Source organism: Macroventuria anomochaeta, assembly GCF_010093625.1.
Source record: "Macroventuria anomochaeta strain CBS 525.71 unplaced genomic scaffold BU25scaffold_3, whole genome shotgun sequence".
NCBI lineage: Eukaryota > Fungi > Ascomycota > Dothideomycetes > Pleosporales > Didymellaceae > Macroventuria > Macroventuria anomochaeta.
Window position 1 is genome coordinate 379,050 of NW_022985364.1, and position 18,927 is coordinate 397,976.

The window sequence follows — 18,927 nt, forward strand, 5'->3', positions numbered from 1 at the left end:
GCGTCACATATATGGACTACAAGATGATGCAACGACAGCAGCAGCGTTTGCGATTACTTCAACAGCCTCCAAGGCTTACACTGTACCTACCCTGGATACATCGATCACGTCAAAGACGCTACTGCCAAACAATACACGATCAGCCAGTACACCTCTACCTACCTATTCTCAAACCATCTCACCATCACATCTGCAACATAGCACACTCTTTACGTTGATAGCACATCATACGGACATATACCTGCATGGCTACTCCAGCTGCTCCTCCCAAATTAGGGCTCAATCTCGTCTCGGCTACCGTACCTCCAGAGATCATCCTCAAGATCATACAGTATCTCCCGTTTGACAACGGCAAAGATATCCTCAGACTCCAACACGTGCATCCGCGACTACGAGACCTCCTCGGAAATTACGAACGATCGCTTACACGGACTTTCATGAACCGAGAGCTACCGCACGCATCGACAGACTTCCCGTGCTGTGCCAAGTTTGGGTATCGATGTCTGGCGGAATGCGTAAAGAGATACGATGTTGTGGATGATGTGATGGACGCGCTGTCGTCGCGGCAGAATTGCTACGCAGTGGACGAGCACAACATGGCCTTGCTGAATGCCGGATTACTGCTCATATATCGCATAGCGTCTCTGGGTGAGCTTCAGAAGCACATGTTGGGTCAAGAACAAGAACGCTAACACCTGCGCAGAAGACCACAACACCAAACTCACGTTCATCAAATCCCTCCCTCGCGACCCCCTCACAGCGGTATACCTCACGCTCCATAACTCCACGCTCACAGCGCGCTATCATGGTTCGGGCTGGATCAATCAGCGCACATACGGCCGCTTCATGGACGCGAACCAGATTTCGCTGCGCAACGAACTTGAGTTCTGCTTTGCTGAGGCCGCTCTCACATTGGGACCAGAGTTCATCTCAGACCTTCTGCTGCGACCAACGAAACCAGGCGCTGAAGCTACATTCCTGAACTTCTACCACGATCATGGGACGCATGATTGGGAGTGGCCAGGGTGGGGCGAGGGGAAGGGTGAGTTCAACCCGCCTAGGACGCAGGGGCCGAAGAAGCAGTCTTGGAGCATGGGAAGGAGCTTATTTACAACCCTGTTGGAGAGGCTAGCGGAATGCTTAAAATGCTCGTTGGATGAAGTGCGGACAAGAATAGAGGAGCAGACCAACGACCCAGATCATCCCTTATCATACTTGAACTTGTATGGCAAGGCGCGGCTGATGGAGGGTCGGAATTGGGACTGGGCAGAGGAGGAGCAGCAGAAAGGGCGGCGGGATTCAGTCCATTCCTAGCATATGTACAGCACACAAACACCAAGTCATGCAACCCCATCTAGTCCAGCGCAGCATACACATCCGTCCTCCTCGCCAACGGAATCTCCCTCCTAATCTTCTCCACATACTCGACATCAATCTCCGCAACCGCAATCTCGCCCTCATCCGACCCCCTCCCCTTCTCATCCACCTCGCCTCCCAACTCCGCCACCACCTTCCCCCACGGATCAACAATCATGCTATGCCCATAACTATGTCTCTTTCCCTCCTCGTCATGCTTGCCCACCTGCGCCGCAGCAATGACATAACTCTGCGTCTCGATCGCGCGGGCTCGTAACAGCATATGCCAATGCCCCGCCTTTCCTGTCGCCGTGGTAAATGCAGAGGGGTAGGTAATGATGTGCGCACCGCGCTGAGCGTACGCTAGCCCGGGCTCAGGGAAACGCATATCAAAGCAAATTTGCGGACCGATCTTGCCCAGCGCGGTGTCAAAAGGTTGAGGGAGTTCGGAGCCGCGCTCTACAGACTTGGATTCTCGCAGGCTGGGCCCGTCCTTGATGTCGACGTCGAAGAGATGCAGCTTTTGGTAGCGGTTTGTGATGTGGCCCTCTTCATTGATCCAGATCAAGGTGTTCTTCGACTTGTCTCCGGACGCTGGTTCGTGGATGCCCACGTGAATGGGCAGTTTATACTGTTTTGCGGAAGACAATAGACCTTGGACGAATTCGGAATCTTCGACGGATTTACACAGCTTGAGCGAGGGGTTCGTGTTGATGTAGTCTGAGGCTTCGGGCAGGAAGAGCGCGGAGGCACCGGCTTCTGAGGCTTTTTTGACGAGGCTTTGGCATTGGTGGAGGTTGTGGGTGAGGGAGGCTGTGGAGCGGATTTGTCCTACTGCCTATATGGGTGTTAGTTTGCGTTGTATCAAAAGACTCCATCATGCATTGTAGTTGGTCTTGAGGTGTGTCTTTGGGGTTCGTTGAGGAGACATTGAGTGGCGAAGACCATTGCAGCGTTGTCTTGTCCTCGGAGTACGCCACCATAGGTTGTTGAGCCTCGAAGGACCAACGCAATGCAAGATGAAAGAATCCGTCAAGGAAGACATGAACCTACTGCTAGAGGCATCTTGATCGCTTTCTATGTTGATAGATATTTGGTTTTCTGTAGCTGTCAAAGTATACCTTCTGTGCTTGGAAAGAGAGACCGATTCAATCACGTCGTCACTGCGATCGATGGACGGCGTTGCACTAGGAAGACTAAGACCAGATTAGGCTCACGCGTCCATGTCCGCTGCAGCGCCTGACGATCTGTTGACATTGTTTGAGCATGCATTGTCATTTCCGCGGATACAACGAAGTGACTTGAAGCAATCGTGAAAGCCGTGGAACGATGCAAGGGCCGAAGCGCTCTTGCCCTGCAGGGTAAACCGGCCCAATCAGGTATTCTGCAAGGCTGCGTAAGTTGGCCGGGGCCGTGCTAGGCGCATCATTTGGCAGCGCGCCATGGATCTCAGCATTGCGCGGCTGTCAGAAGCCACGACGACGCTGTTGACACGTTTCGTGGAGTGGAAATTACGACGAATGCCAGCTCCTTCAAGTCTACCCACACGCCCATCCATAACCCTAGTCCCCCAAGATTGGCGCTCGACAAGGTAACGATCCCCATCTCACCTCCGAAGTCCCCGCAACACGCTACTCGGCGTACCACGTACACATACTCCACGCTGGCCTTTGGCGCACACAAGCAATGCATAGATCCAGACGAAGAGCGAGTCCACGGTGAATGCTAGTAGGGCTGCCTGCGTGTAGGCAAGCACAACATCTGAAACGAGGAAGGAACCATCAAGATGAGCGGAAAGAACTGGTGGAATAGCGCAATATCGGGCCTGGAGTCGCGGCTCGACACCATCTTGGCTGAGGACGGCCAAACGAGCGCAAAGCCGGCAGACGCTGCCACGAAGCCTGATGGCAGCGAAAAGGCGGCTGTAGACAAGAAATTGGCGGTTGAGCAGGGCGGATTGTCGCGCAATTCGTCCCGAAGCAGGCCGAATTCAAGACTGCAAGATCGTCTAGCGAAAGCTGTGACTAAGGGCACGGAGAATGCGAGGTCATCGTCAGATTTGGGGTCGCGACCGGAGAGCCCAGCTTTACGAAGCCCAGGGATCATGGCTGCCGCCGATACTGAGAGGACAAGCATAGACTCGAAGGTCTTGGAGCTTGCAGCTGCGCCAACAGCAGCTACGGAGGCAGAGCCGGCCGAAGTAGACGAAGAGAAGAAGGATAATATCACGCAACCTTCAACTGAGGCGGCAGCGCCTGTGACTTCGCCTCCTGTAACATCACCGCCGACCACACCACTCGTAGCCGAACAGCCAGCGGCCACTCGCATGCCTACCATGTCCATACCATCCATTGTTACACCGCAAACGTCCTCGCCACGGCAATCGATCGACAGCAACCCTTCACGGCCATCGATTGACCTCTCCACGCCCGTCGAGCCCGAGCTGCCTTCTACACGAGACCCTGACGTCCTTGCATCCGAGCTGTCGAACTTGCAAAGAGCGCACGAGGAGACTGTCCGCGGGCACCGGGATGAGCTCAACTCACACTTGGAGCGCATTGATGCTCTGCAGTCCAAGCTCACGTACCTTTCTCGACAGCTGGCCGCTTCGGCAAAGGCAGCTTCAGCAGAGGCAGAGGCAACACCACAGGACAAAAAGCTGGCAGAGAAGGACGGCCAGATAGCAGCACTCATGGAAGAAGGGCAGAAGCTGTCCAAGACTGAGATGAAGCACATGACGACCCTCAAGCAATTGCGTGCAAAGGGGCAAGAGCAGAACAAGGAAATCAGTGCGCTAAAGCAGCGGTTGGCAAAAGCTGAGAAGAGCATCACGGAACAGTCAGAGCGAGTCCAGCGAGCAGAAGCCGGTGAGAAGGCTGCGCAGGAGAAGCTGAAGGTCGTGGACAAAATCGAGAAGGATATCAACACTGTTAGGGCAGAGCGAGAGGAGGCCAATTTGACGATGACGGAACTCCGGAAGCAATTGACTGAAGCGCTGTCGCGGGCAGAAGATGCGGAGAAGAGAGTCAAGACTGGAGCTTTGGAGGCCGAGAAGAGGGTCACCGCATCGCTGCAAGAGGACCTTGATAATCTGCGCATCGAAAAGAAGCTCGCTGAGGATCGCGCAAAGAAGGAAATCCAGGCTGCTCAGGAGCAGGCGAAGAGCCAGCAGGAGAAGGCAAACGTCACCGAGCTGGAGCTACGCGGCGAGATTGCTGTACGTCAAATCGATCATCTTTTGCCGACCACTACTGACTTCCCTAACAGAACCTTGAATCTAAACTCGAGCTGCTCCGCAGCCGGTCTGAGGAGGCAACTTCATCCGCTACAGGCGATTCGCAAGCCAAGTTACTACGACAGATCGAAATGCTGCAGACGCAGTACTCGCTTGCTTCAGAAAATTGGCAAGGCATTGAGTCCACTCTCACATCTCGAGTAACAGCACTTGAGAAGGACCGTGATGAAACGGCGAAACGCGAGTCGGACATCAGACGGAAAGCGAGGGATGCCAACTCCAAGGCCAGACGTCTTGAGGATGAGTTGGACAATATCAATGAGCGAGCCAGGGCTCTCGAACACGATCTGACTGAGCAACAATCAGCAGCACAGAAACTGCAAAGTCGCCTCACGGCAGCGGAAACAGCTGCACAAGACGCCAAAGCCGATCTCGAGCGCGAAAAGAAAGTCTGGGAGGCCGAGTCCCAACAACGCCTCGAGGAAGAAAAGAGCAGATGGCAGCTAGAAACCCAACAACACAATCCTCTATCCGTCTCGACCCATCTCCGAGCCGACTCACCCTCAACATCGAACCGTCAACGCTCCCCCGATCCGCTGGCCATCTACAACCGACGAGCGCTCCGCTCCACAGCATCAGCCATGGACACCACCCTCTCGCCGATCGACCGCATGCTCGAAGACGCCCGCCGGCCTTCCATAAACCGCCAGAAATCCTCTCCAAGCGTCCGCACCCCTGAAATCGGCACGCCCCAGCGCCAGGATTCGAGCCTCTCTGGTCTGTCCAACCTCAGTAGCGGCGCAAATGCGCCGTATACGCCCTCCATCCATACGGTCGACTACGATGAGCCCTTTGAGAACATGTCATCTCCTCGTAGAACTATTAATGACATGATATCTGTGTCCACCGTTGGCGCGGGCCCAAGCGTGCAACTCGTGGAGCGCATGAGCGCGGCAGTCCGGCGCTTAGAGTCGGAGAAAGCGACGCATAAAGAGGAAATGGCGCGCTTGAGCGCGCAGCGCGACGAGGCACGTGAGGAGGTCGTCGCGCTGATGCGCGAAGTGGAGGAGAAGCGGGAACAAAAGAGAGAAAGGGATGCGTTGCAGAAGGAGTTAGAAGAGGTCAGGGAAAGGTACGAGACGATGCTGGAGATGCTGGGGGAGAAGACGGAGAGGGTTGAGGAGCTGGAGGGGGATCTTGTCGAGGTTAAGAAGATGTATAGAGAGCTTGTTAGTACTATGGGGCGGTGATGAGATAAGCCTTCAAGTTCAGCTCAGGCAGAAACTTGGCATGTGTGTTGAGAAGAGTAAATGCAAGCTATGCTAAACGCCGACAATGCTGGGTATATCTCGACTCTTGCGCACCTACTCTAAATCAATCCCCTCCCTCTCCGCACTCTGCAACACAAAACTCCTCGTCTTCGCGTCTGGCGCATAATCCAGTGCCACCTTCTCCCACACATCCTTCTTATCCCACTCCGCGCCCCTCTGCAACAACAACATCGCCGCATCCCCATGCCCCTCACTGATCGCGTGATGCAGCGCCGTCTGCCCATCGACATCCGTCGCGTTCAGCGGCGACTTGCCTGTGTCCAGCAAAGCCTTCATCATCGGCACGTTCCCCGCTGCGGCTGCGCGGTGCAGTGGTAACTGGCCGCGCTTGTCTTTTACGCGGGCGCTGGCGGGAGGCTTTTGGGACATGAGGGTTCGTGCGATGTCAAGGTTGTTTTTGGAGGCGCAGAAGTGCAGGGGGGTTTGGCCGGTGGAGGTTTTGGCGTTTACATCTGCGTCTTTGGTCAAGAGGAGCTCGACGACCTGTTCGCCGTCTTTTCGCGAGCAGGCCATGTGGAGAGCGGTCCAGCCGGAGCCGTCTGTGGCGTCGACGTCGAAGTTCTTGATTTGGACAAGGACTTGCACGATCGCGAGGTGGTTGAAGGAGGCGGCCCAGTGAAGGGGCAGGCGGTCGTCGGGATCGCGGAGGGAAGAGAGCTTTGGGTTTGCAGAGAGGAGTGATTCGACTTTTGATGCTGGAGCGTGTTAGTATGGTGGAATGGGGTATGAAGGTTATTGGGGTGGCTAGCATACTTTGGCCTTCGCGGCAGGCTTCGTGAATGGCGTACTTGGCCTTGTAGTCTTCTAGAGCGGCGACGGACATCTTGGATTGTGGCAATGTCGATGTGGGTTGGAGCTGAAGCTCGAGAGCTGGGAAGCTCGAGGCGGGCCGGACTTAAAAATTGCGCTAGTGGTATCTCCGTGAACCCAACCATGATCTCACTTTCGAATCTTTTCGACACTGATTCCATCAACCCCACGAAAGCCAATAATTGTTGCCCACTTCGATTTGCGATGAATGTTGCACAAAGTAAAAAAATCAATATCATGTACCTGGCTTCGACGTTGCCTTCCCCACGGGGTATCTTTTGCAAACCCCGCATTCGAACAGGGGGCCTTTCGAGATGAGCTGCGTTTCTGCAACTCAAGATGTTCTAGCGCAAGCGACAGCCGACGTCCAAGGCCGAGATACATGTTGCAGCATGGAGAAATTCTGATTCATGGATCTCGATCAGTCTGCAGATGAACATTCGCGTCTTCGGGTTATGTTGATCCAGAACCAATCCTGGAGGTACCCAGTACATACATAAGTCAAGCCACCGCACCAAAGATGAGCCGTCGTTGGTCGTTCTCTACCGGGCCTCACGATGCGTCAACAACTTTGGGCCGCAGTAGCCATTGCTACTCTGTCATCGATTGTGTATGCTCAAGCACCTCCTTCACCAGATCAGTATTGGAGGGTATCGCCGCCCATCGACTACTCCGACCCAATCTACGCAGGCTGGCCACAACTCAAGGTCGACGCTGAAGTCCTAGTCTACAAGGGAACAGAGGTCAATCGCACCTATGCTCACCACCCTGAACTCTACCATGACGGGAAACGAACGTTTCTGATGTACTCGACGGCACCCATAGACGAAGATTCGATCGGCCAGGACGCTTGGCTGTCAACATCCACAGATGGTGGCTTCACATGGTCCAGAGGCTACTCCATCTTACCAGACGCGCTGCTTCCCAATCAGACAAGCCCGGCAAACTACACCTACTGGTGCGACAACCGCATCTGGCAGCGAGCTCATCATCCCGTGGCATGGGTTCCTATCGACAAGAACACCTTGTACGCCGTATCTCAGACAACTCTCCGCTACTGCTGGGGCGATGACGCAAAGGGCACAAAAGCAGCGGGTCGAGTCGCTCGAGTTATTGACAAAGCCGGAAAGCCAGTAGGCGATCCATGTTGGACTTCGCAAAACAACTGGACCGAAGTGGTTCGCTTCAACGAAACCGTGTACGGCAAATATGGAATGAAGTTCTGCAAACATGCCAAGCAGATCGAGGCCTACCTCAAAGAGCCGCCGAAAGTACCAGCCTGGGGCACTTGGCTTTACCAGACGAAGCTCTTCGCCGCTGACGAGGTCCACGACATGCAGGAACCGACGCACTCAGTCTGGTTCGGCAACAAACTCGGCGGCTACTGGGAGCGCTTCTGGCGGGATATCTCGGGTTCGGACATCATCAGCACGGCTGTCTGGGTCGAGCACACCAGCTCTCGTACAGGCGACGACTGGTATCCGAAGGTGGAGAAACAGCATGGTAACCAGATTTTCAAGACCAACATCCCGGATGTGGGCAGCAAGCAGCATCTGGGCCTTCTGCCGAACGGCGATCGGTATCTAGTGCACAACCCGAGAAACAATACCGAGCGGTATCGTCAGCCGCTCACCATTGCTACATCACGCGGAGGTAATGGGTCATACACCGCCATCGGAGTGCTGAGAACGAACGCTAGTACGGTCATTGCGCCGGACACGAGGAAGTTAAAGAGGCTGATGTTCAGCTACCCTACGGCTATCATGGTGAACGGCAAGCTTGTAGTCGCCTACAGCGAGAACAAAGAGAACATATGGGTCAGTGTGGTAGATCCAAAGAACCTGTTGTAAACTGCAGCTTCAGAGGCTGTGTTTCCACTCGTTAGCCAGTCACTATACCAACGCTGAGCTTGCTCGTCGTGCCACTGTTGATCTAGTCCGGCTGGACTCTTTTAGCTTGCAAATCAACAGTATTGGGGTCCATAAGCCACGTACCACTTGTTGGCCACGCACAAGACCATCTTCGCAGCTGATCATTCCAGAAAATTTCCTGGTTCTTCAAAAACTCGACCCAATCAGCTTGAGCCTGCGCCTGGGCCTGATCGTGGTGGTCCTTTGTCTGTTGCTTCCTCTGGCGTCTTTGTCTTTTAGTCTCTTTGGGTCCTATTACTCCTACAGTCTCTTGCCTGCCTGATTCGACATTCTCGATCTGTTTCTTCGATAAGACCACACATCGCAGTCCGGTGTCTTGTCGGACATGGTGACCGAATCGGTCCAACTAAGCGATTTTCCGTTCTCATACCAATGCAATTGGAACGATGAACCTCAAACGTCTGCTGACATCGGAACAGACCAATGTCTCCCTCAACAGGCTCAGCTCGCAAGATTGGGCAGAGTGAACAAGCACGGCCTGAAGTTACTCGTCAAATGGCTTGAGCACGAAGAAGGAGGCAAAGGCTTTCTCCAAAGGTTCGAACAGTTCATATGGGATGACGCAAATGTCCTAGATCTGATATCGATTTCGAGTCAGGCATCTACAGATGGCTTTCTACGGCTGGAGGTCTTCAGTGGAGTATCAAAGAAATTCATTCTTGGGTATCATGCTGTTTTGAACCTTGAAAATAACGCCATGCTGCTTTCTAAGCATCGACCTCTGCCCTCAGCCGGCCTCTCGCGATCGCGTCGCCTAGACCCATGTTCGACGATCCCATGCCAGCATTGAGACGCCTGGAGGTATTCAGATTACTTTGGACACGCTCCTCCTCCTCAGCATCCTTGCGCGTTTGCTCGCGCACGCGCTCAGCACGCTGCTCCTCTGTAGTCGAGGCATCTGCTTGCATCTTCGCCAGTCGCTCAGCTGCGCTCTCCTTGCTATCTCTATCACCGCGACTACCTCCACGGTAGGGTGAACGTGACCGTCGACGATGGCTGTCTCGGTAGTCTCTGCTCTCCCGATCCCGGTGGCTGTGCCTGCGATCCCTCCTGTCGCGGTGGTCGCGGTCTCTTGAGCGCGATCGAGAACGGTCGCGGCGGCTGCGGTGGTGCCTGCTGCGGTCTCCATCCCGGTCTCTGTGCCTCCTCTCACGCTCCTTCTCCTTTGTGCGCTTCTCCTCGTACTTGGCCTGCTTCTGCGCATCCTTCATGGCCTTCAGCTGCATCTCCATCTTCTGCTTCTGGATCATGAGAAGAGGATCCTCGAGAACTTTCTTCTGTGTGTCGCGTGCTGAGTTTGCGTTTGCGTTTCCGAGTGCATCGATGCCGACGGCAGCGCCCTTCTGCAGGTCCTGGGTGTCGTTCGACTTCAGTAGCTGATCAATCCTGCGCTTGCCAAGTAGATAGCCTTCGCGCTCCTCGGTGACACCTGCGCCGTCGCCGCCGGGGCCGGAGTACATCCAGTCGACGCGCCTTGTGACAGTCTTGCCGCCTGCGGCTTCCTGCAGCCTCTGTAGCTCTTCAAGCGCGCGTTCCTCCTCTCGCTCTTTGCGCAGCTTCTCGATCTGCTTGCGCTCCTCGAGCGCTGACTTCTCCTCTTTCCATACACGCTCTTGATTCTTGCGCAAGTGGGGATGCCAGGACTTCTTGAGGTTGAGATCACCACCCATATTTGCGGCGTAAAGTAGTTATCGGTTTGTAGACGTGATAGGCGGCTCCGAGCCTGGATGTGGGTGAGAACGTGGTGGTAGTGTTGGCGCTGAGGTGAGATTATGGGGTAGTGTGATTGTTGTGGTGAAGTGAGGACGATGTTCTGAGGAAGAGAAGGCGGGACGCGCCACTTGAACCCATGCCGGCTTGGCACGCTAACGCAACCGCAGTTCGGCCCCGCTAAAATTCACGTCTCTCTCAAGCTCGGGCGAGAACAAAATATTGCATCGTCCAAACGTATGGAAAACAACAACCCCGAACCACAATCGCGAACCAGCAAAATAATCGCCTCGAAAGCCTGCGGTGCACGCTCGGAAGTCTAGAACAAGGGCCGGAAATTGCACAACATGTCCACACGCAAACGCAACGAATGGCTCGACGCCGAAGAAAGCGACGACGATGAGCGCGGCTACAGCTCGGAAGAAGAAAGCAGAGCGCACACCCTGCCCTCCGCCAAACGCCAGAAAACCGACCACTCCTCCGGCGCCTCAGACTCCGAAGACGACGCAGAACCAGACGACTCGACCTCGGACCCCATATCCAGCAAGAACGCCGAACTCGCACGCCTCGAAGAACTCGCCGCTGGCCTCCCCCAGGACCTAAAGCTCGCAGCCGACAAACTCGGCGGCAAACCCATAGACCTGAAAGCGCCCAAGAAAGACAAATCCGGCGTAATCTACATCTCCCGCGTCCCGCCGTTCATGAAGCCCACGGTCCTGCGCTCCCTCCTCACCCCCTACGGCGCCGTCGGCCGCATATTCCTGACGCCCGAAGACACAACGTCGCGGCAGCAGCGCCTGCGCGGGGGAGGCACGCGGCGCAAGCTGTTCCTCGACGGGTGGGTCGAGTTCACGCATAAAAAGGACGCAAAGTTTGTCGCTGAGAACTTGAATGCGCAGACCATGGGCGGCAAGAAGAGAGGGAGATGGCACGATGAGGTCTGGAACATCAAGTATCTGACCGGTGTGAAGTGGGCGCATCTCGTGGAGCAGATCCAGAATGAGAATGCGGAGCGCGCGGCGAGGTTGAGATTCGAGATTCAGCAGAGTAAGAAGGAGAACAAGAGGTTTTTGGAGAATGTGGAGAGGGGGAAGATGGAGAGCGGGATCAAGGCGACACGGCAGAAGAGGGGCGAGGATACGGATGGGTTGGAGGAGCGTGGTGCAACAGGCGAAGGGAAGCCGAACAAGGCAAAGAGGAGGCTGGAGTTTAAGCAGCATGCGGCGACGAGTAAGAGTGAGAAGAAGCCCGAGCCGGGGCAGGATGTGCATAGGGTGCTCAGCAAAATCTTCTGAGCGAGTGCGTGGACGAATGATACCAATGTGCGATACCAACAAGTCTAATTTCAGACGTGCAACTCTATCCATGCAGCCACTGTGCCTTTCAAGTCATGCTTTCCTGGTCTCAATAACGCCGTTTCCAATCATACAATGCCTGGGTATCTCCGTCTTCTTCTCCAACAACATCTTCCTCCCCGCCAAGCTGCTATATGGCCGTTCCTCTCTCGAAGCTCTCCCTGATCTCCGTCGTGTACCTGTTGTAAAAGCGTCCCAGCTTGTCGTTGAACTGCTTGTTCTTCTGGTTGATGTAGGTAACATCGCCCTGGTCCTGCTCATCTCTGATGCCTCGCTTCCTCCTCGCCTCCAGCCTCGCCTTCTCGCCCTTTTCAATGTCTCCAACGAGTCGGTCGATTGCTTCCTTGCTCGGCTTGTGATCGTGACTGTACTCCTCTTCGACTGCCGTGTTGATACGCCCATTCGGGTCGACCGTGTAGATCTCCCCCGAATCTGTCTCCACGAGCTGCAACAACCCAGATTGGACTTGTCGCTGGAGCTTTGTCGCTTTCTCCTCCGCATACGCCGCAAGGTCAACTTTCGACATCTGCCCAACTTGGCGTTTGTACACCTTATTCGCCTCTCCTCTATAATCCGCAAACGCATTGTTGTCCCGCGCCCGCGCCTTCTTCGCTAGCCGCTTGTCCCAGCTCTCGCTTTCCTCCACAGTGTAGTCCCAGTTTCGCTTGCGCTCGAAGTCCGGGTCGTCGGTTTTCAGCAGCTTGTAGGATGCTTTGGTGTGCGCGTCGGCCAGCTTGGAGAGTTTCGCTAGGCGTTCTGAGCGGTCTTCGGCGTCGCGGACTTCGCGCTCTGTCGCTTTGCGGCCGCTTTCTTTTTGCGCTTGGAGCGTCTTGAAGCGTGCCATGCGGGCTGCGAGGGCAGCTTTGGGGTCGGTGGAAGCTTCTGTGGATGTGACTTCTGTGGCGGTTGGCTTCAAGTCTGAGGGCGCATCCTCGGAGGGGGGTTTGGGTTTGGCCATGGTGGCTTGTGCGGGCTCTTGTTCTGTTGTGTCGGCCATGTTGGGTTGTGTTGTGGGCGTTGTTGGCAATGCTCGAGAAATGTACAAGTGGATTACGAACGCCAAGATATTAGCGCCTTTCGTGCCTTCCTCCGCTCTCCAGTTTTGTCAACGTCCCTCCGCTACACCCCACATTTCTCGATGCAGTGCTTCTAAGCTTGGAAACTGACTAGAGTTTCCAGACTGCGCCTCTCCGCTTTTGCAAAGTGACATTCATCTAGTGGCGCAGGGACTATGGCAGCAAACTAGAGCTAATGCAGGCTCCGAGGCAGCCTGGACCATAGCCGTCTGTTCAACCAACAGCAAGGCGACGAGGCAATTAATTGTGCAACAACAAGCCCGACCTCAGTGTCCATCACATGGATACATTGATGCAAGCATGACCTGATATCTAGGAAGGTCCACGATAGCGTCCGCCTGAAGTCCATACTCTCGTTATGGATTTTCTCTCCCTACTATTTCCTCTTCCAAACACCCATGTTCACCACTGCGAAAAGACTCAGTAAAGCCTGGTTACATCTCTACGTCCACTGAAGACACTTCCAAAGGATCAACTCAAGTGGTGGCGGCGAAAAGTTCCGAAGGCTCACCACGCATTTGTTAGTCGATAGGAATGTTAGCGACACAAACAGCTACAGCATTATGGCGACCACTTCCACCGCACTGTTGATACTCGTATCTCTGGCAGCTATCACGCTCCACGAGACTGTCCTTCGACGAGTCGAGATCGATCATCTAACGCTGCCAATTTTGGCAGTCAGCAGCACCGTGTATCTTGTTCTCGCTTGCTATGCTGGCTTCCTTCAAGCTACCACCTTGTTCCTGACATTCTGGTCCACTCTCTGGATATACATCGGACTATATCGTACGCTCTTCCATCCTCTTCGACGCTATCCTGGACCGCTAGGAGCGAGATTATCAAAATACTATACTGTCAAGAAAGTGATTGCTACAAGGTGGCACTGGCATCGAGTGCAGCAGGATCTACAGAAACAGTACGGGGACTACGTACGAACAGGTCCACGAGAGCTGTGCATCTTCGACCCAGAAGCGGTGCAGACCCTCTTGGGTTTCCAGTCAAAGACGAGCAAAGGTCCATTTTACGACGTGATGGAAAAGTCACTGCACCTTAATCGTGACAGACCTTGGCACCGTCAGTGAAGGAAGATCTCCATCTTTTTCGCATCTCAACGCGTTACGCCGTCAGAAGGACTCACGATAAACGGTCACTTCGTCCCGGGCGATATGATCGTGCAGATGCCACTATTCGTCCTCAATCGCGACGCTCGGAATTTCGTCAGACCCGACGAATTTCTGCCTGAGCGATGGACGACAAGCCCAGACCTTGTGATCAACCGAACAGCGTTTTTCCCGTTCTCCACCGGGCCGTACAGTTGTGTCGGCAAAACGCTGGCGTATATGGAATTGAGAAGCGTAGTTGGACGGGTGCTCAACGAGTTTGATGTCGTTTTGCCGGATGATTTCGGGGCGGAGTATTGGAACGGGGTAAGAGATCACTTCACTGCAGGGCCGCCAAGGCAGGAGGTGAGGTTCGTGAAAGTAGAGGATCGATGAATCGAGTACGTGGCTCTAAGGTCTTCATGTTGTGCATTGGCGGTTGACAGCGGATCGCGCAACCATGGTTCACGTTCGATGAACTTGCCATATACGGCACATTTGCAGTATCGTCGATTACGGCGGGATATGCTGCCTTGGCAGTGGAGCCTCGAGGTCTCTGTTCAACAGCCTCTAGTTCTCTATCCGACCTACCGAATTCGGGAAGTTTTGAAAATGCCATCGATCGCATCGAAACCTCGAGTGATAGCTCTCAATCCCATCCCTCGGTAAACCAGCCTTCGGAAACCGCCGGTGAACCTATCCCTCCACTAAGCGCAAATCCTCCACGTCATAGCGTACTGTGCCTTCCGATGGCGGGGACATGCCAAGCCGCGCTGTGTCGGAACTTCAACACTTGTCTCTTCGTCCTTCCGACAACTTCATCCGCATCTGGGGTTGCCCTTTACGTTACACAATACGGAGGTACGATCATTGAGCAACAGAATTGATCCTTGTGAACTGACGTGAAATTTCACAGCATCTGAAACTTATGCAGCCCCATGAGAGATCCGTAATTTTCTCCTGGCTGGTTCTTGAGGTTCAATCGATCCAGCAGTGCGAGATTAAGCGAAAGCATTCAAGTCGCTGTGCAGCGAATTAGTGCCAGTTCTGTAAATGACCTCATATCACGTAGAGCCTCCAGAGAAGCGGCGTCGAGTCGATCGTGTTACGGCAGCATGTGATCTTTGCAAAAAGCGAAAGGTCAAATGTGACGGTGAACAGCCATGCGCGTACTGTCAACGGAAAGGTCGCGCAGATACGTGTACATTCACTGCGCCGAAAGTGCGCGGCGTACGATCTGCTGGACATACTCCGAACGGTCCCACACCTTCGCACGTGTAAGTCTCGAAAGACTTGTTGCCACGATTAGGGAGGGACTTTCCTCGAGAGCAACAACATCCGAATCACGTCGAAGCTGACCGATTGAAGTGATGAGCAAAGAACTGCACATTCGACCCCCCGTCGAAGAAGTGAGGAGGGTCTTACTGCTATCGGAACATCACTCTCCCCAACAATAAGCAGGGATGAACACCCCGAAGATACAGCTGTACCTTTGGAGGGTCGTATACTACGTGACGCGCAGGGGAAAGTAATCTTTGTAGGCGATTGCGCGCCCCTATCCTTTTTGCAGACCGTCAGACATCTGATCGCATCCACTGTTGATGCAGATGCTTTGCCCGCACAATCTTCTCGGGATTCTATTATTGAAGTTGCTCGACCAGGATCAGCCGACCAACAACAATCCTTATCAGTATCACTCCACGAAGTGCGGCCACTGGTTCAGCAATATACTGTAGCTGTCAGTGGCTTGGTAGATCTGTTCGAGCACGATCAGCTACTAAGCGAGATAAGCTCATGGGCCACAGGTGCAATTGCACGTCCCCACGAGTCTGCAGCTGCAGTGTTCTATCTTGTGCTTGCAGTTGGCGCGCAAGAGAATCAAGATGCCAAAGCAGAGGCATGGTTTACTTATGCTCAGGATTTACTACTAAAGCATCTGGCTAACAGCATGAATATTTCAACCGTTCAAGGATTTGCGCTCGTTGCGATCTACATGCTTCGGGCTTTCCAGCCCAACGGCGCCTATCTTTACTTCTGTAAGCTTTAAGGGCTCAACAACGGCCCGGGAAGGTTGCTAACAAGTTGCAGCTTTGGCCGCTCGTACTGCTTACGCAATTGGCCTACATCGAACAGAAGTCAACGCCTCATTCGGAGAGTCCATCAAACTTGTCAGAGATCGTATATGGAAGAGCGTCCGCGTTGTCGACCAGCTCATAAGCAACCTGCTAGGCCGGCCGCCATCAACTTCGGATGTGGATTGCACCGTCAAGTACAGTGTTGCAGAAGTCGCCGATGACATGAACGCACAAATACTCGACACAAGCGTGCAGATCTTTATGATCATCGAACGCGTCGTCGTTGAAGTGTACTCTCGCAAACGGATTTCTCTACGCATCGCAAACTATGTTTCTCGCCAACTAAGGACTTGGGCGTCAAACTGGCTTCAACCTTTGCACGAAGCCACCAGTCGAGCAAATTTAGGTACTTCATCGCCAGAGGCAGCTGTCGGTGCTTGCTCTACGCTATGCTCCTACTACTACGGCATCATGCTACTAACACGACCGTTCCTGATTTACGAGCTGTACGAGTATATGGGCGCTTCTCTGAAGGGTAGCGGTACGCAAGGCGAACATGAGGAGAAACGAAAATATGCCGACGCCGCACTCGATGCCGCCTCGTCTTTCGTGGACACATTACAGACTGTAATACATACCGGCAAAATGCCTCGTAGGATGCCACTCATAGTGTAAGTTGCCCCACGTGCATATCGCTATGGTCAATCAATAACTAACTGAGACAGGTCTTGGCTTTTCACCACCTCACTCGTGCTGGCAGTTGGCGTGCTAGGTCACTCAGGAATGACCCTCAAGGACGACTGTCAAGCTTCAATTCAATGTCTCGACTACTTCGGCAAAGTCGATCCACATGCTCGACAATACTCCCTCACCGTACAGTCCTTGCTGAGGACGACGACTTCACATGTCAGACAACGAGAACAGCGCTTGCGATCGCAACAAAAGCAGGCCTCATCACAATTATTTGGATTGCTACCTTCAGCTACTAATACGCCACGACAAGACATCATTCATCGTCGCCGCCAATCTACTGTGCAACCTTTCACTTCATCCGTTCCGGAGCAGGAAAATGCCATTGCTTCCGCGCCTTCCGACTGGACTATATACGACGCCGACTTTTTCTCGATGCCTTGGATGAACGAGAATGATCAAGGTTTACAAGGCTTCCTGCAACCAGGGACACATACCTTCGACGGAGCATCCATTGCCGATATACCACTCTTCCCTATGTACGATCAACAAAGCGGTGGAAGCTTCCTATGAGCGAACAAATCAAACATCTTTACCAGATAACGCTCAGAACGTCCAAAAAAGAAAACTATAGCTGCAGACAGCTTCGGACCGTGACATTGGATATAACGTCCAGCCACGAGCAGATCGTCTTGTCACACGTGGCGGCTCGTGCTATTGCACATGACCTCTCATGTGGTCCCAGATGACGACGCCTCACGAGACGGTAGCCTCGTTCGTCTCGTCTCTAGATGTGCGCAGGAACGGAATGAGCTTGGTTCCACCAGTGCCGACTAACTCCTGCGTCTGCGGCTTTTCTGACGCCATTTTGGTGCTCATAGATGCGATGTCCTTGCGGTTCGAGAATTGTGCTGGCCTACCCTGACGGGCAGGAATGATAATGTACCTCGTAACAAGAGCGATGTGGATGTCTCGGAATCGACTCAGCGCGGCGACAGCCTCGTTGTAAGCCTCCAGAAGTTCGGTATCGTCTTGGTGCGAGTCAACATAGCTGCGAATGTTTGCGATGGACTCAATTTCGTCCAAGAACCTCTTGTGTGGGCCAGGCATGTAGTTGCGCATCTCAGCGTGGAAGTTACCACATCGAGAGTGGTTGACTGAAAGCGCGGCATCGAAAAACTGCAAGAGCGAACTTTGTCCGTTGCTACCACCACGGTACTTCCTCCACTGTCCCTTGCCATTGCCTTCATCGTAGAAGACACCGTTCAACAAACCAGCAGCCTCCATGTTCATGCTACCAGCCAAGAGTGGCCGAATGGTGTAGTAAAATTTCTGCGGGTTGCAACGCTCGTCCATACGCTCCAGTAATCTGCCGATATCCTGCATGCTCTCGGTAAAGTATCTCAACCCAGAGATGATTGCAGGAACATCGTCATGGTCGACTGCCTCCATAGCTGCCAGCATGATGTGGAGTAACGGCCCTGCCCTGGCTTCCATGGCGTTCGAGATGATGAGGAACCATGACTCGTCATCGGTCCCTGTGGCTGTGTGTAGCGCTACCAAATTATCCGGTTGAGTAAGATTGGCACCCTTCTCGAGTGGCCTCCAGTTCCAGAGGTTCAGTGCTGCGTATGTCGCTACCGGGTGCACCTCGAGGCGCTCAGCTGCTTTCAAGAAGGGAACGGAGATGGCAGGGGGTAAGCGCTAAATATCTTATCAGCAAAGGGCGGCCCTGGTAGAACGGATATCGACAACTCACTTCTGATGGCTCTGGCCCTTGCCATATGTAGCCTTGGGTAATGACTGCCAGCATTGAGTATGCTCGTTGCCATTCTGCCTCAGTCCCGAGATATCTTGTATCGAGAACAGGCAGTTCGTCAACTCGTCGGCGAACGTGTTGTGTCTCGATGAGAGTGGGCAATACTTCGATGATAGATTCCCACGGTTGGTAGTAATCGTTCGGTAGGCGGGTCAGCGGCGCACTTGCAGGCAAGAAGCCATTTTTTGAGATGCCGTACGATGGCAGGGCAGCTGCAGAGGGAAGAACTTCGACTTTGTGAGGGCTCATGGTGGATGGTGTGCGTGGTTGCAAAGGGTGGATTGGCTTCTTGGAGAATACATCGCTACTTAACGGTCTCTGACATTGCTTTTACATGCGAAAAACAGGATCCACTTTATTATTACCATCCATGAATCTCATGCTCGCAACGGTGAAGGCTTAACGTCGGGACCTTAGTTGAGCGTCGGAACGGATGCTC

The 18,927-nt window shown here is 53.8% G+C and overlaps 11 protein-coding genes across 11 annotated transcripts; 7 read left to right on the plus strand and 4 right to left on the minus strand.

Annotated features, from left to right (window-relative positions):
* The first annotated feature begins 13 nt into the window (after positions 1–13).
* On the plus strand, positions 14–1,334 carry BU25DRAFT_137582 (uncharacterized protein). The gene is made up of 2 exons (XM_033700566.1): positions 14–648; positions 704–1,334. The coding sequence occupies exons 1-2, from the start codon at positions 246–248 to the stop codon at positions 1,312–1,314; spliced, it is 1,014 nt and encodes a 337-aa protein (XP_033566199.1). The 5' UTR covers positions 14–245; the 3' UTR covers positions 1,315–1,334.
* On the minus strand, positions 1,335–2,576 carry BU25DRAFT_137644 (carbon-nitrogen hydrolase). The gene is made up of 2 exons (XM_033700567.1): positions 2,410–2,576; positions 1,335–2,194 (listed from the first exon to the last, which is right to left on the minus strand). Exons 1-2 carry the CDS (start codon positions 2,419–2,421, stop codon positions 1,355–1,357), a joined length of 852 nt encoding a protein of 283 aa, XP_033566200.1. The 5' UTR covers positions 2,422–2,576; the 3' UTR covers positions 1,335–1,354.
* A 252-nt stretch (positions 2,577–2,828) lies between these two features.
* On the plus strand, positions 2,829–5,898 carry BU25DRAFT_445170 (M protein repeat protein-like protein). The gene is made up of 2 exons (XM_033709427.1): positions 2,829–4,573; positions 4,624–5,898. The coding sequence occupies exons 1-2, from the start codon at positions 3,143–3,145 to the stop codon at positions 5,839–5,841; spliced, it is 2,649 nt and encodes an 882-aa protein (XP_033566201.1). The 5' UTR covers positions 2,829–3,142; the 3' UTR covers positions 5,842–5,898.
* A 1,272-nt stretch (positions 5,899–7,170) lies between these two features.
* BU25DRAFT_137737 (uncharacterized protein) lies at positions 7,171–8,982 on the plus strand. Its single transcript, XM_033700568.1, has one exon. It carries the CDS (start codon positions 7,290–7,292, stop codon positions 8,580–8,582), a length of 1,293 nt encoding a protein of 430 aa, XP_033566202.1. The 5' UTR covers positions 7,171–7,289; the 3' UTR covers positions 8,583–8,982.
* A 256-nt stretch (positions 8,983–9,238) lies between these two features.
* BU25DRAFT_406533 (uncharacterized protein) lies at positions 9,239–10,465 on the minus strand (the record flags this gene model as incomplete). Its single annotated transcript, XM_033705306.1, has 1 exon — positions 9,239–10,465. A coding segment is annotated over one exon (957 nt), but the record flags the coding sequence as incomplete, so codon positions are not given.
* Positions 10,466–10,720: 255 nt separating this feature from the next.
* On the plus strand, positions 10,721–11,530 carry BU25DRAFT_315901 (pre-rRNA-processing protein esf2; the record flags this gene model as incomplete). The annotated part of the gene is made up of 1 exon (XM_033702194.1): positions 10,721–11,530. A coding segment is annotated over one exon (810 nt), but the record flags the coding sequence as incomplete, so codon positions are not given.
* A 149-nt stretch (positions 11,531–11,679) lies between these two features.
* On the minus strand, positions 11,680–12,737 carry BU25DRAFT_406534 (SYF2-domain-containing protein). The gene has a single exon (XM_033705307.1). It carries the CDS (start codon positions 12,723–12,725, stop codon positions 11,859–11,861), a length of 867 nt encoding a protein of 288 aa, XP_033566205.1. The 5' UTR covers positions 12,726–12,737; the 3' UTR covers positions 11,680–11,858.
* A 205-nt stretch (positions 12,738–12,942) lies between these two features.
* BU25DRAFT_406535 (uncharacterized protein) lies at positions 12,943–14,272 on the plus strand. The gene has a single exon (XM_033705308.1). It carries the CDS (start codon positions 13,368–13,370, stop codon positions 13,884–13,886), a length of 519 nt encoding a protein of 172 aa, XP_033566206.1. The 5' UTR covers positions 12,943–13,367; the 3' UTR covers positions 13,887–14,272.
* On the plus strand, positions 13,914–14,300 carry BU25DRAFT_331710 (cytochrome P450; the record flags this gene model as incomplete). The annotated part of the gene is made up of 1 exon (XM_033702414.1): positions 13,914–14,300. A coding segment is annotated over one exon (387 nt), but the record flags the coding sequence as incomplete, so codon positions are not given.
* Positions 14,301–14,731: 431 nt separating this feature from the next.
* Positions 14,732–17,334, plus strand: BU25DRAFT_137755 (uncharacterized protein). The gene is made up of 5 exons (XM_033700570.1): positions 14,732–14,765; positions 14,821–15,181; positions 15,273–15,940; positions 15,993–16,650; positions 16,705–17,334. The coding sequence occupies exons 2-5, from the start codon at positions 14,958–14,960 to the stop codon at positions 17,240–17,242; spliced, it is 2,088 nt and encodes a 695-aa protein (XP_033566208.1). The 5' UTR covers positions 14,732–14,765; positions 14,821–14,957; the 3' UTR covers positions 17,243–17,334.
* Positions 17,334–18,811, minus strand: BU25DRAFT_137752 (indoleamine 2,3-dioxygenase beta type). The gene is made up of 2 exons (XM_033700569.1): positions 18,429–18,811; positions 17,334–18,373 (listed from the first exon to the last, which is right to left on the minus strand). Exons 1-2 carry the CDS (start codon positions 18,735–18,737, stop codon positions 17,426–17,428), a joined length of 1,257 nt encoding a protein of 418 aa, XP_033566209.1. The 5' UTR covers positions 18,738–18,811; the 3' UTR covers positions 17,334–17,425.
* Between the last annotated feature and the right edge of the window lie 116 nt (positions 18,812–18,927).